The following is a 16657-nucleotide window of genomic DNA, read 5'->3' on the forward strand; positions in this document are numbered from 1 at the left end:
TCAATAGTTTACAAGGTCAACTCATCCATGAAGTTACATATAGCATGTGAACCATACCCATAATATTCTACCTGAGTATTTTAATTCTGAATCCTTATTTACCAGTGACCATAAACATTTTCCATCATGCCTCGATTGATTACAAGTTAAAACATATTAACTTTTATATTAGTTTGGTGCTGGTGCTTTGAAAGATATTGGGAAAGTTTATTGTTCAGGAAATAATGTGCAGATATTTCAATTTCTGTTAACATTATAGTAAATTACATATTATTATTTTCTTTGATTTAAGTGACCCATCTCCACAGAGAAAATAATTTACATCTAGATGCAATTTTTTACTTGCTCATTGAAGGATTCCATTGTATTTGATATTTTAAGTGAACTTCATCAGGATAAATTTTATGTCCTTTTATGGGTCACTTCTTTTCTCAAAATCTAATTTTCTAGTATATAATGCAGAAAGTACTGACATAAATAAGTAAAGGGTATTTAATTGCACTTTATTTTGTGCCAGTCACTTTTGAAGGTCAAAAATGTAATACTCTTGTTTCCAGCTACCAACAAGATAAAAATAGGGTAGGTAGGTATGGAAATGATTTATTTTTCAAGGACATTTTACATTGAGTTAGTGCAGAAACAATCTAGACTTTTTCAGTGCTTAAGCCAATATGGCCATACGATATATGCAGGGTAGGCACCAAAAAAAAAAAAAAAAAAAAAAAAAATAGGGTAGATAGGGTAGCAGGAAACAGACTGACATATTCATTTTTTGTCCTAATATGGTTACTAAATCAAACTACAGTGTTCTTAGTTTACCCTAATTTCAAAATAACTTGCACATTAATTTCATGAACAATATTCTTTCTGCATGAGGTCTTTCCCCTTATTTTGTTGTTTTACTTTCACAGATACTGCATCATCTAAAAATGAAAGTAAGTAATTTAAGGTGTGGTAGAATTTTATTATGTTCAACACTAAACTGCCCCCCAAAATAAACAAAATTAAAACAAAGGGAAAAAAAAGAAAGTTACCAGATGGATTGAAGTTACATGTAATGATCTTCCAGGATCAGTGAGATGTTTTAGCAAGAACGGTATTTTCTGTGTCAAATTTTGAATTGATAATATCTTCTAGTCTTTTGTGAGTCCCTTTTTATGTAAGGAGTAAGTTACTTTTCACTTAATTGATACTGTTTGTGCTGAATAACTCGTTACACACCAATATCTTAAAAGCCCATTTTGATGTATTATGATTCAAGAAAAAATATGATTATCAATATGATTCATTCATTCTGTTTACTTACGAATGTATATCTGTAATTATTAATTCTGCATGCTGCATTCAAATTAGTTCATATGGGTTTATTGGTGGCACGAAATAACACTGATATATTTTTGATGCATAGCCTTTTTTAAATTTTTTTTTTAAATGCCAGTGGACAAAAATTCCAAAAGAAGCTAAACATTTACAGTAGTTTATGACTTCACAGTGCTATTTACCATTATAACATCATATCTTACGATTAATTTTAACTTGCAACTTTTGTGAAATTGACTTCTGAAACCTATTGTCTTTTTCACAAAAAGTCATCAGTGTAAAATTGATCATAAGTTGTAATATTATACATGTAATAGTAAAAACCACCGTGACATCATTACCAAGTACTTGAGATAATTTTTTTCAATTTTATTTGTGAAGTCACCCACTGGCTTTTATGAGTAAGTCAGAGATATAATGTAACATCAGATTTTATTAAAAGCTTTTAGAATTGATTAATTATGTTTTCGTTTCTTTATTTTTATCTTTTGAAACTTGTATTTTGTTCATTTGTTTATAAAGGTTATTTTTAAGCTGATTTCAAAGTATTATATTTGCATAAGTTGCCAACAAGTTATTTTATAGAACTCATCATGCCAAATTTGTCTTCACATGTTTATGTACTGGTAGTGATTTAAAGATAATTTCATTAGGTGTTTTAAATATGCATCCAGAATACATCAGTAAACATCTGGACAAACTGATTTTATGTACATATACAACTATCTAAGATATTCAAATATACCTTTAAAAAAGGGTCAACATTCTGCATACATGTTTTATATCTGGTGTGCCTTCATATTTGGTGAACTTTTTCTCAGAAGATCAACATATAAGTTATGAAAACACATCATTTATTGAATCGTTCAAATGAATATATTTCAGTGATTTGTACTCAAGTGTAGTATAGGATTCATTATACACCCTTCAAAGTTTGGGGATATATAGGAATCACCTAGTCTGTCTGTCTGTCCGTCCATTCATCTGTCCACATTTCATGTAATTGCAAATTCTCTAAAACCACTTTCAGGCATTTTTATGAAATTTTTAAGGAAGGTTTTTCTAATTATAAAGATTTGCATAGATTTTAGATAATCATTGTCAGAGGACCAAAGGGAAAGAATCAAGCTAATGGGTTTTTACGTATGATTCTATTTGAAGTTGGGGAAGGGGGTTTCTGTCATAGTAATTCTAGTTTATAATCAGTGTTTACTTGATTATTAAGTTAAAATCTTCACTGTGAGACAATACTTTTATTCATGGATATTAATTTTTGTTTTGTCAAAATTTCTCTATTTTATGGATTCTTTTTCTGTGGATTTTATTAGACCATAAAAATTTAGTTTTGTTAGTAATTTTGATACTATGGTTTTACCAAACCACAAAAAAATGGCACACTTTAAACAAGTGTTCCTTTACAGTACTGAGACAAATAAAGTTATAGCCTGGTTTGTTGAACTTCTTCTAAATCATGAATAACAAAGCAGTTTTGTAAATCATAATGGCAATGAACATCACAAGCTTATGGTTAGAAGCTAAAGAAGGTGCAGGTCCCTGCTTTTGTTCCTTAATGCAGTGATAAACATTACATTATGCAATGTTTCTTTCTCAACTCTCTTTGTCATTTTGAGAATCTTTGATGATAAGATTTCAAATGAGCATAGGTTTCAGTTGGATGATTTTATTTCAGGCTGTCGATATGGATGCATTTGTCATCTCTGTATGTTTACTGAACAAAGTCCAGAAGCTGATCAGAGAGTTGTCAAATGTGAGAAGGAATATTGTCGTCTTGGCTGCATATGTGACAGTATAGAAGGAAGGAAGGATAAGGGGAAACTCACTAACTGTGGAAAGCCTGGCTGTGCCCCAGAATGTACTTGTGATGATCTTAGCTCTAATAAAAAGAGGTGTGAAAAATATGACAAAGATTATGTACCGTCAGTTCAAAAGGGTAATCCAAAATATGCAGCATTGCCTAGGCGTGAGTCAACATACAGGCTTGCCAAGAATCTTGATGCTGTCAGTAGAAAGGCTTTGCTGTATTATGAGTCAAGTGAGATGTATGCAGACCAGAAGAAGGCTAGAAGGAGAAGGAGCAAGGTATAAATACCAGTTTCTCCTAAAACATTAGTTACTGAAACATTTAATGCATTGAAACCTGTCCTAACCAAAGCTTTTTTGGACTTTTAACATTGGTTCAGTTTAAACAGATGTTCAGTTCACTAAGATTCAAAATATATTTAAATTGATATTAAAGAAATTCAAAGAGTGTCTGGTATAGATAGGCTTTCTGATTATTTATGGTTTAGACAGATTTCACATTATCAAAGTTGTCCATTTGATAAAAAAAAAAATTGAAGAAAAATTGATACACAATTTAACTTCACCTGAGATATTTTGTGAGAAAACCAGTATTTAAAACCAGTTGCCTAAAATTCTGTATACTGATAATTTATAAGTAACAGTTTATTTTATCTTTTGTATGTTAAAAAAAATTAAAACTCGCACTATACTTAAGTAGCGCTCGAGCTAAGAATCATGCAAAATGTGATTCATAGACAAAAAGCCTACATATTTTTATTTTTGATATTTTGTTTAAATTGCCATAGTGAACAGAATATTCATTTTTTCATATAACCCGTGTTCTTAAAAGATAAAAATTATATAAAATGCACTGTAGAGTTCAAAATTAAGGGAGATAACTCTGTAAATGACACTCAAATACAATAGAATCTATTGGATTTTCATTGTTGATTATCTGCTAAGAGCAGACAGATTTGAATGAATAATTACACATTTCATAGTATAGACCCATAAAACAATTTAATTACAAAAATTAAAATATGTAGCCTTTTTTGGGGTGTATCACATTTTTCAGATTTTGCATGATTCTTACAAAGACAGCTACTTAAGTACTAGCCATGAATGATGTTCTATAATAATTAGAATAAGACTGTAATTTGTTGATTTCAAAATTTTGTTTTATTTTGTAGGATTCTTTAGAATCAGCACCCCAAGTATATATGGATGTAGATATTGATGACTATGAACCTGAACAGTTTCAAACAGGTCAGTAATCTAAAATAATGATGTTCGGATCTTACTAGTAATTGTAGATTCATCCATTTTCTGTAGGAACATGAATTGGCACAATTTGTCAGTTCCTATCACTGGTATATTTTTAAATCTCTCTTATATTTTTAAGCAGCAACTATAGCCATGAAAAATATGTTAAATATTCTAAAATAGATAAAAAATAATTAAAGATCTGTTATTGTTTTTCGTCATTTTTAGCTCACCTCGCCGAAGGCCAGGTGAGCTATTGCCATCACTTGGCGTCCGTTGTCGTCGTTGCAGTTAACAATTTTTCAAAACTCTTCTCCTCTGAAACTACTTCACCAATTGGAACCAAACTTGGTATGAATGTTCCTTGGGGTACCCTGCATAGAACCGTTGAAAAACATGGCCGCCGTTATTAAACATGGAACATAGGGGTCAGACAATTGTTTTTCGCATATATCTTCAAAACGGTTAGGTTTAGCCAAATTCTGACCTGGTAAAAGTGTTCAGCATGATGAGATCTATCTGCGGTCAAATTTTCATTTTGATCTATTAAGCCATATTGGGCTTATTGCCCTTTTTCAACGTTTTTTTGCTATTTTTAATGTTATTTCTTTCAAAAATCTTCTCCTCTGACACTACTTGACCAATTTGAACCAAACTTGGTAAGAATGTTCCTTGGGGTATCCTGCATAGAACTGATGTGGGGATTTTTGATCCATCGAAAAACATGGCCGCCATTACTAAAAACAGAACATTTGGGTCAGACAATAGTTTTTCGCATATATCTCAATTAAGCCATGTTGGGCTTATTGCCCTTTTTCAACTATTTTTTATGTTATTTCTTTCAAAAATCTTCTCCACTGACACTATTTTACCAATTGAAACAAAACTCATTAGAAGTGTTCTGTTGGGTATCTTGCATAGAATTGAAGTGGGGTTTTTTGATCCATCGAAAAACATGGCCACTGTTAATAAAAATGGAACATAGGGGTCAGACAGTAGTTTTTTGCATATATCTCCAAAATTGTAGGTTTAGCCAAATTCTTTCAATAGCTGAAATGATCCTTATTTTTAGGAGTACAAAAGTCTTCAGGCATAAAATTTGTCAGACGCTTTCTTATAAGAGTTATTGCCCTTGACAGGGTTTTTTTTTTTTTTTTTTATAGTTTTCAGCCAATGTCTTGAAGACTATCATAGATTTAGACTTTCATATACTGAAATGATCCTTATGATAAGTCCTATCAAAGTTTTCTTGAGTCAAAATTGTTGGACAACTTCTTGTTTAATTTATTGTCCTTGAATGGCAAAATTCAACCAGGTGAGTGATTCAGGCTCCACGGAGCCTCTTGTTTGCAAAAGTATTACACTATTGTCAGTGTAAATATTATGAATGTTATCATTGCCTTAGACACTTAGTATTTGTGTGGATCTACAGTCAAACCTATCTGAGCCACCTCCTGTATTGATCCCATCTTAATTATCTATGATTATAGTATCCCTTTGTAGTACATTCTATTTAGAACCAACCTGTATATAAAGACTACTTGTATTATATGACCATTATTTGTCTCTTCCTTGGCATGTCACTTAAGGAGGTAGACCTAGGGTAAAGGACATAACTCTTGAAATCAGTGATATGTTTGTATCATATTCAATTTCACTATAGCCGCTCAAGCTTTCATTTGAAACAAAACGAAATCACTCCAAGTTACTGTCATGCTTACCTGAGATTGATGTCAAATGCTGAATACAAAAGATTTGTAACAGTTGTGTCCCTTACCCTTGGTCTACCTCCTTAAGACAGGTTTGACTGTCAATGATATCGATTAGGTCTTTCTGGCTTACGTCGATGTCATTGTTACACTTTTTTTATATTACCCCTAGTTTTAAAACTTTGAAAAAATAGACCTTTCATTTTATGAGAATATCGATCAGATATGTTTTATTTTAACAGACACTGCACCCACAACAAGGTTGGAAGCTCAGTTGAAGAAACCAACTCCTTTCAAACCAAAATCTCTGATGACCACTGGTGCATTCAAACAACCAAAGAAAGATATGGTAAGTGGATTACAAATGACATGCGGTTAGTTGGGCAATGAACCAAATAATGTAAATAATTCCCAAAATATTTAAAATGTTTTAGGGCTATGCCAGAAATAAGTGTGAGGGGGGAGGAGTAGGGGTCATTTGACACCCCCCCCTCCCCACCCCCATCCATACAATTTTAATTGTTTCTTTCTTTGATAAGGTTTACTATTTTAAATAATGATCACCCATCAAAATTTGATAGAGGTGCCTCCCAACACCCCCCCTTCTGCAATTTATTCTGGAATAGCCCATAGCTGTTGTGGTGCCTTCTTTCAGATCCTACCTAAATGTGTATCATAGTGGAGTTAATCATATTAATGATCTTTTAAACTAAAAATTTAACAGTGAATAATAAGATATGCTTGAGCTTGAATATTTAAACATCGTTTTGAATTTTTTTTTTCCAACAGCTGATACTTGAAATGTTTCAGGATTTGTCCTCATGTTATTTAATTTTTAGCTTTTTATATGTTTAACAGAATCTGTTTGTAGTATTCCCTGCAGCTTTTAAAAAGGGCAGGGTAATCCTGGTCAAAAAGGGCACTCAAGCATGTTAGAGGCAAAATTGAAGGCTAATCTTCCAAGCATGTAGTGAAAATTGATAGAAAAGTGCAGGGTGCTTATGAAAAAAAGAGCAGGGCACCCACTACCACCCAAAATTTTCTGTAGGAATTACTAGTTAGTGATGCATAGATTAAATTGCCATACTCAGGATTATGAGAAGGAAGGGTTTTATCAGCCACATAGTTATTATGAAGTCCATATCATACAATTGAAAAAAATATCAATAAATTCATTAGTAGTAATAGGTTTAATAATGTTTCAAAGAGACAAGAGGTCCTCTAGTGGGAATGGGTTAGCGAAGATTCAAAAATCATTTTGTTTATTCTTTTAGACTGACTTCAGCAATATTAGATCTGAGATATCCAGTCAGGGGTCATGGAATGTAGATGAATTGTCAGATGAGTATGAAGGTGTTGAGATTCTGTCAGATGATGAAAGTTCGACATGTGCCCGTACAACTGTGTATAACATTTATCATAGGTAAGAGCATGGTTTCATTGACCTCAATTTTTTACTGCAAGTTATGTAGTTAACTTTGGTTAGTTTTAATTAAAAGAAATTGACCTGATAAACTTCCATAGGTAAATTTACTATTTACATAAAAATTTAAGATTAACTTAGATTAAAGTAAATTTGAAAAGATAAAAATTTTAAATCTCATTGTTAATTGTCAAGTTAACAATCTAAGATATTTCATCAGGTTGTAATCATTCAATCAACTCAAGGGAAGATTAACTCTTTTCCCTGAAATTAACTTTACTTCTTCCTGTAAGTCATAAATAATGTTCTAGTCAGGCCTTTGTTACGTCCAATTTACTTGGCTATCTGAAATAAATTGCATGTATGTTCCTGTGAGTAATCTTGCTGTTGTTTATAACATCTGTTTAAATATAGACTTGATACATGAACTTGATTTTATGTCAGGGTGTATTGTCATAAATGTATATATCTGTAGGTCACAGGTCAAGGTTAGAAATTTAAGATACAGCAATTGCCATTGGTATCTATTGAGATGGTTTCTATACATAGTTGTCTAATTTGAATTAAGAAGTCCTATCAGATTGCAAAATCCGTTAAAATACTTGAAAGTGTTTTACTTTTTTTTACTTTTTGCAGTACAAATTAGTGTAAATATGCATTAGGGCCTTGCCCTGAAAAGTGGTGGGCACCCTTATAGTTATCAATCTGTCCGTCTGAATTGTTTCTGGACAGTGTAGGCTTTTGATATTTGGCATATGTGTAGATAGATTTGTAACATATCATGATTGATTTTTGACTTTGAACTTTGATCTTAGGGTCAAGTTATTGGTTTTTATACATGATTAACATATAACATTTTACCACATCAAGGCCATCAGACATGGATTCCATCACAATTATATCTAGTTTAGAATACGGTTGTTTTTTTTAAATCTGAAAAGTGCAATGAATGTGTTTTATGGTTTAGGTATTGGCAACTAAATCAATCTACATGAGCTGTGGAAGGACTGCACACTGATATAAGAATACTTTGAATACCATTGCTTTTAATATTTTTAGGTTTTAGTGTTTATAAATTATATTGTACAATGGATACAATGTGTAACACTATCAATACTTGAATATTTCAGAGATAAACATTGTGCTAGTGGATGTACATGTGGCTCTGAGAAATTCAGCACTAAACACAGTACTCATGAAGACGGCAAATTTAACATACCAAAAGAGGTAATTAATTATTATTTTCATTATTATTCATTATCAGTTCATTATTATTTTCCGTCATTTAGAATAAAGACATGGAGTGTACAGTATCTTGCCATCTGTCAACTAGTAGTCCCATGTCTGCAACTTTCATGGAAGAGTAATATAGTTTTCCTGACAGTCTGTCCGTCATCCAGCAAATTAAATTTCTGTACTTTTTTATATACATGTATTCAGATATTCATTTGATATTTTTTGTGCCCATTTCTTCATGGACCTTTTATGGCATACAGTTGTCCTCCGTCTGTCTCATCTAATATTATAACTCAAAAGGGCTTTGAGGGATTTAAATAATGTTTTGATAGTTTCTTTTGTTCTAATCAAAGGATGCTCACTTTTGTTTTCTATGGAATTCAATTTTTCATGAGATTTTTTAAACTTTATAGTACATCTGTCTGATAAGCAAGAAAACACTTCATGTGTAGTTGACTACAATCAAATTCAAATAAAACATGATGAAACTTTAATAGTCTTAACAACTAATTATGTTGTCACAAGGGATGAAAGTAATTGTTTTAACATTTATTTTACTGATAGATCTCACCAGCATTCATAAACAAAACAATCTGGACCTGTCTGGCATGATGGGACATTGAGAGATTATGTTTTAAACCTTACACTCTTGAGCATTGACTTTAAGGAAAAAGTAAAACCAATAATGTCATTTTGTAAGGATGATTTTCGTGACATTTTTAAGTTTTATTGATCCATAAAGTTTGAAAATGGATTTTGTAGGAGTATTATTGTTCCTGGGGTAAAAAATTCCATGACTTCCTTCCATGGCTTTCATTGGTTTGGCAAAACGGCGAAATTTGGTTCCCAACAAAAACATAATTTTCCATTAATTTGGTTGATAGGAATTTGTGGAAACCAATGTGAACTTTTATTTCTTTCCCAAACCATGCAATTGTTACCATCAATAAAGTACTTTCATATTATATGAATCTTAAAATATAAAGGTTTGATGTGCTTAAATGACTTTTGATTCTTTTTTCAGATTTTACTAAGTGGAAAGTGGCATACTCAGTGGATATGTTTACGCAGCAAAGGACATTCAGTGGATGACAAATATTTAGAGAATCTCCGTCTGTTAGAAGTAATATCAAACTGTGATTACGAGGACATGAAAGCAAAAATTCTCTCAAGCTTAACAACTTGCATAGCTCTTTCAAACTATCCACCATTGAGGACTTTCAACATTGGGAATTTCTGTGTCTCTATATTACCGAAGTCTAATTCTCCTGCCATCATTCCTCCCGAAGTAAAGGCAAAACTCCCAGACTCTGTTTATTCTATCAGAGTACAAATTATCAAGCAACCTAAAACCTCAAAAAGGGAATCCCCTGTTATAAATCTTACCAATGACAATGATGATGATGTTATTGAGGTTAAAGCAGAAACAAAGAAAAAGAAAAAGGAGATTGCTGTTAAAGCAGAGCTTCACCAGTCAGAACTAGCTAAACGTCTTCAGAGTGCACCATCATCAACTTCAATTGTACCTGGTGGAATCTCAGGCCTCAGTCGTTTACAGATTTCTTGCCCGACAGGACAAGAAAAAAATTCCTCTGAACAAAATTTGGTATCTGGGCCAGTCATTCCAAAAATCACTACGGGTCAAGTTTTTACGGTTGTAGATAAGTCAAAAATACCTCCTGGATCAGTTTTACTTGTGCCCCATACACAAACTAGTTTTATTGGCAGCACAACAGCAATAAATATCAGTCAACCAATTAATGTTGCTGCCTCCTCGTCAAATACAACTGGTACTTCTGTTACCAGCATGGCAAATCAATCAATTCTACTTGTCCAGGAGTCCAGTAATGTTCTCAAAGGTAATACTGTTGGCATGAAGACATCGCTAGTAGGTGTTCCATTACCTGGAGTGGGATCTACCTCCGTAGTAGGAAGCCAAGGAGATGTATCAAATACTAATGCCGTAGCTCAACCCATTCATCCAAAACATACAGGTAATGTTCTCAAACCTGAAACTCAGCAGCAACAAGTTATCTCAGGGCAGATCAATGATGGTCAAGCAAAACGAAAAGCTTCTTGGCAGGCTGTGAACTCTGATGTAAAAAAGTCAAAAGTTGATAGTTCATTACAAGGGGTTGAAGGTCAAGGTATAATAGCTCAACCTATTCCTCTTCCTGGTGATCCACTTGAACCAGTTGCTGTTTTACGTTGTGTGCGATGTAATACAATCTTAACAACTGAGGATATAACTAGCTGGGTTCTCTCTCAAGATAGCATATCAGAAAAAATATGTGTTAAATGTCGTGGTGTGAAACCAAATATTGTTCAGCCAAAAATTATAACTCAACTGAGCCGAGCTGGACATAAAGGGGTCGGCAATAGTGACACTTCTATGAATAAATCCAGTGACATTACAAAAAGTTCAGAATCTCCATGTATAGACCTTACGGATGGATCTGAACTAATAAAATCTGTTGAAGATGAAGCGAATAAGATAAGGAATATTGTTCATGATGTAGATGATTCATCTATCACATCTTTGGAATGCAGCAAATCAGATTCATCAAGTCAAAACCCAGTTTCTGAGCCTATTATTGATTTAAGTGATGAAAACAATGATGAGTTGAAAGCTGATGATAGAAAAAATAGCGCTGATGAAACAGAATCTATTATTGTTCAATTAAAAACGGAGAAATGTACTGAAAAGGATAACAAGGACAAATCTGTCCTCTCTAAAGTTGATGACTCAGATGTTTGTGCAAAAGACTCTCAGAGTGCCAAATCAAGTCAGTCATCAGATACTCAGGCAGAAGGTGATATCAGTTTAGGCAATATAACCAAAGTGTCCGAGTCTAAGCCCGAGGGTAGTGATAAAGATATTAATTTAAAAGCTGACACTGAGGATGAATATGAAGCTGCTGTACTTGATGCTCAAGATGAGGATAATATTGCTCATAGTCTGAGTGATGACGACATGCAGGATGCTGCATCACAGAAATCTAATGTCATTGTTATTGAAGATGAAGATGATGGAGTTACTGCTGAAAATGAGAAGAATATGGAGGAAGAGGATGATATTGATGTTACAAGCTTTTCTGAGGTATGTGTTTGAAATTTACAAACAACTCATTCAAGTTCTCTTCTAATGCGACTCATTTCAAATTTTGAAAATGAATTTATGTAATATATTGGAACATCAAAAGCCACTTAAACGGAACAAAGGGAAAATAGTTCAATAAGATTGGTGTACCTTAAATTTGCATATTCCTTGTAAAATTGGTGATGGACAACTTTTTTGCTATTTTTACTGAGTTTTTGGAAAGAGCTGTTTCAAGCTAGTTAAGTATAAGTTCTGGTAAGAATCATGCAAAATGGGAAAATGAGAAACATGCATGTCAAAATCCCACCGATCTGACAATATAGTTTCATTCAACTATGCTTTCTATATTTGATCTCTGCATCACTGGATTTGCTCAGAAATTTTTATATAGAATGTTAGAAAAATTAAGTTTTTGACAGAGTTATCTGCTGTTGAAATGTTCATTTTCAGTGCATTTCAATGATATTATAACTTAATGTACCAAACTGATATGGACAATCTTGTCTTTTTCCCTTGATTCAAATGGTGCAAGTTGTCAAATTAAACTTTCAAAATGGTGGGTTTTTTCATTCCATGTTTCACCATCTGCCTGATTCTTACAGAGACTACCATTTAAATAGCTTGTATGTTTTGGAGGTGTGATAAATATTGGCTTTTGATATAATTGTTGGTTACAAAATTGTAGTCATTTGAATGGAATAGATAATATCAAAACTAATGATATCCCTAGAAACCAAGTTTGGGTGTACATAGGATTCACACGGTCTGGTCTGACCACATTTCTTGTGAGTGCAGCTTCTCTTTTACAGGTCTAGATATTTTAATGATATTTTATTTGAAGGTTTGGAATCATATGTAGATGTGTATGAAGAAAGAGAGCTATTCAGTTTTCCTTTCCTTGTTTGTCTACCCTGGACTTGACTTTTTATGAGCAACTCGGTGGGTGTTTCTAGAAAAGCAGAGGACGCTTACCCTACCGGTGTACCTGGTCCATGCTCCCAGTTTTTCGTGGAGTCCGAGTTGCTCATTTGCTTTTGTTACTTTGTATGCATGATTTTAGTTACTTTATGTTCTTTGTTGTGTATGTCTGTATTCCATGTCTGGTCTTTGTCCCTGGATTGCATTCTTTTGATTACCGCTGTAACCTTGGTTCCCTTGATTACCTTTACTTAAGGGTTACATTTGATTTAATTCCATGTGAAGCAGGTAGGGTTGATTCTCCATTTGAAGCAGGTAGGGTTGATTCTCTATTTAAACTTGTGTATAGTATTTCTAGTTTAAGCTTGCACCAGTTGTCAAGTTACTATTGATTTTGAACAGTCTGATGCATTTTTTTAATCTCATTAACTAAATCATACATGATTCAATAACTAATATATTCAATTTTTTTTCAGACTGACACCATTAACATTGTCCCAGACAGTGACCCTTTACCTACATCCAAGTGGCACAGCAGGTCATGTTCACTAAACAATATAACAAGAAGGAAAAGAAAGGCTGAGTTAGATATTATCTATAATTCCATGGTCAACCAAGTGGAGATTAGAGAGGTGTGTATTTTTATCAATTGCAAAAGGTGAAAGGTCAGAGTAACTGTGACTTTTGAAATATTCAGCACCTTGGTGAACACTCTCAAATTAACACCCATCAATAGATTAATAAAAACTGGGTACAAACAGGAAAATGAACTGTATATCTACTTGTTCAAAGGTCAAGGTCATGGTGATTTTTCTTTACAGTCATGTTCTAGGATTTTAAAAAATTTTAGGTTTCCATTGGAAAACTCTAAATGAAGATTAACTTTCCTGTGCTTGAAGTTTGCTTCCAAAAAAAATGCAAGCTTTCTACTTGCCAAAGGGAAAGTGGGGCATAATAATCAACTTTCCCATACTGAAATTGCACTTGCTCCGGGTGACAGGAAGATGGAATCCTAGAACATTGACAATACAAGGGGGTTCTGATCTTGATTACCATGGAAAACCAATAAATGGTAGAACTTTTACATTGAATAATTATTCATATTTCAGAATCACAAACATGATAAAAGTGCTGATGTGAGCAAAAAGTCCAGAAAGGAAAAGTAAGTAAAAAAATAAATGTATTTTTTAATGAGTACATGTTTGAAATTGATAATCCATAGATATCTAATGATATGCACAATTATTTAATTAAATATACATTCTCCTTCATGTATGAGTGCACTACTTTCAAAAGTTCTAGGAGTAGCCAAACATAAATTAGGGAGTTTCCTTTCCATACTCTGTAATGCAAAATTTTGTTAAGTTGGTGGCAAAAACTATGTGTTCAAGTAATTTATCCTCTGCCACTGATAAAATTCTGATTTTTGATGAATGAAACTGATATACATGTATTTTACTGAAGAATGAAGTATTTTCCTATAAAATAGTAAAAAAAAAACCTGGGAAAAATTAAGTGGCCAAGAGAAGACTGATGTATTGTTTTCTTTTTTTTTTTTTTTAAATACAATGTAATGAATTTGCACATTTATTTTACCTTCACCGTTATCTGGTTTATTATTGTCAGTCAGATCTGGAACACTCAATATCTGATGCAGGACCATTGTTATTTCATTTATTTAAGGTCCTGACCTTACCATACTTAACATTTACTCCTATTGAGGACCTTTCACTTTTTTCTGGTGGATCTTGCATTAAGGATGCGAAAAAAGTTCAGAACGTTTCACTTTCAGAAGTAAAATTTGGACCTCTGTTGTCATATTGACTAATTTAATAATGTTACACCAATGTCTTATTAAAGTAGCAAAACTTTGTATTTTAGGAAGATTAATATTTATCTTATATATCATTCATTGGTATAGGAAAAATTTCCATGGAACAACTACCTATGCAGAAACATTATGATAAAAATCAAAATATTTATCAAAAATATATTGCCTACAGAACATGTTTTTTTTCTTTTTTTTTTTTTAGTAATAGGAAAATGAGACTAGAAGAACACAATCAACTCAAAAACATAGCATCAGTAGTTTTACCTGGCTCTGAAGCTTTACCTGGGATTTCTAAAACTGCTGTTCTTGATAAGGTTAGTAAATCTTAAACATAAGGCCAAGAAAAAGAATTTCTTGATTCTCAGAGTCCTTTTACCATATTCCCAATTTTAATTGTCATGGCAACAAAATCAGAGCATGGCATCCATTTTTTATGACTGCAAAAGTTTATGGTCATATTATGATATGACATTCTTGTTGTCTGTAGATGATGTTACTATGTAAAAATGGTGTGTACATTTACAATAACTTGGTGAATATTTATACAGGGCATGGAAGATACTTCATGCCTTGGTATTAAAGTGCTGGAATCTGTGAGAATCTGGCAAAGTTGGAAAATAATGAATCGTGCTCAAAAGAAACAGACAGTCTTATAACTTGTGGTCTAATGAACATGAATTTACAGTTTGTTCTTCTTATTAGTGTCAATTGCAGAAAAGCAAATTTTAAGTTACAATAGAATGATGGGGGAAAGTGATTTATTTCCCTTTGATGATAAAACTGCAATGCATTTCATATTATTTATATCTCAAATTACTGACACTTAAAAAAGAAGTTAACGCCTTTTAATTCATGGAAAGAAATTTCACTCATTGTTGGGAACTTTGATTCATGGTATGATTGATTAACTATAAGCAAAAAATTTGGTATGAAACAATCGAAAGTTTTTCTTAAGGAGGTTGACCTAGAGTAAGGGATGCCTCTTACAAATCATTGGAACGTTTGTTGTATTCACCATTTTACATCAATCTCAAGTAAGCATCAAAGTAACTTGGACTGATTTTATTCTTTTTCAAAGGAAAGCTTGAAAGGTTTAGTGAAATTGAATATAATACAAACATATCACTGATTTCCATTGTGTTATGTCCCTTGCCCTAGGTCTACCTCCTTAAACTATTGGTACATTGATCACGATAATTGTTTAATTTCATTTGGTCATCACTTATACTTAAATGAAATACATTTTCATAAGATATATTATTTAATATAAATTTACCATTTGTGCCATTGGTTTATATTTTAGGCATTAGAGTTCCTACGAGCTGAAGTTCCAAAAACAAAACAATTGGAGAATAAAGTAAAAACATTTAAACAATATCAAGAAAAGCTGCAGTCAAAATTAGAAGATCTTAAAGGTAAAAAATTTAACTACAGCAGAATACAACAAATTGCATTATTAGGTAGTGGTGTCTGATAAAGATATAATTGAGAAGTTAGGAAGTCTGGAACTTGTTGATTTAAGTCCGGGAGTAAAATTTCCTCTGCTTTACAGTTGAATTTTGGTCAATTTCTGCTATATTGAATTAGTGCAATTAGGTCTGTCAATATATCTAGTGCAAAATTAGAGAAATTGTCAAATGAAATGATTACCAGTATTTGATTTTTTACCACACATCTGTCCAGTGACTAACATATTATAGTAAATTACAATCTGCATGCTTGTTTTTGTCTTTGTGTCTGTCACTCTGTCCACATATTAACCCGTAAATTGAAAACAGTGTGGGTTTTAATATATTTTGATAGAATGAATTGATAGATGGATGCTCCCTTTCATTATATCCCGTATAAACAAAGGGCACAAATCCTCGTCTGTTTGTCTGTTTGACTGCTCTTATGGGTCCATGATTATTTTTGAATTAATTTTCTATCTCTGTGAACATTTTTAAAAAATTTACATTGTATCTATGTGATCTATGTAATAATTATTTTAGATTCATTGTAATTTGTTTCAATTTTATTGTATGTCCTGTTTACTTGCCTAACCTGTAAAGGAT

General features: G+C 32.5%; 1 protein-coding gene across 3 annotated transcripts in view; it reads left to right on the plus strand.

Moving 5' to 3' along the window:
* The window catches only part of LOC148605109 (uncharacterized), a 43561-nt gene that overhangs the window by 22676 nt on the left and 4228 nt on the right, over positions 1 to 16657 (plus strand). For 2 of the 3 annotated variants that reach the window (XM_088549554.1, XM_088549553.1), the window contains exons 4-14: positions 912 to 935; positions 3011 to 3420; positions 4314 to 4389; positions 6338 to 6444; positions 7370 to 7518; positions 8649 to 8745; positions 9779 to 11854; positions 13249 to 13404; positions 13882 to 13934; positions 14806 to 14917; positions 15907 to 16018. In XM_088549554.1, coding sequence (XP_088405680.1) covers positions 912 to 935; positions 3011 to 3420; positions 4314 to 4389; positions 6338 to 6444; positions 7370 to 7518; positions 8649 to 8745; positions 9779 to 11854; positions 13249 to 13404; positions 13882 to 13934; positions 14806 to 14917; positions 15907 to 16018 — 3372 coding nt within the window. The remainder of the gene's footprint in view (positions 1 to 911; positions 936 to 3010; positions 3421 to 4313; positions 4390 to 6337; positions 6445 to 7369; positions 7519 to 8648; positions 8746 to 9778; positions 11855 to 13248; positions 13405 to 13881; positions 13935 to 14805; positions 14918 to 15906; positions 16019 to 16657) is intronic. The other variant, XM_088549555.1, reaches the window with a different exon arrangement.

Source organism: Perna viridis, chromosome 10 (assembly GCF_037379345.1).
Source record: "Perna viridis isolate PV_CMFRI_1.1 ecotype Kerala chromosome 10, ASM3737934v1, whole genome shotgun sequence".
In the NCBI taxonomy this organism is placed as follows: domain Eukaryota; kingdom Metazoa; phylum Mollusca; class Bivalvia; order Mytilida; family Mytilidae; genus Perna; species Perna viridis.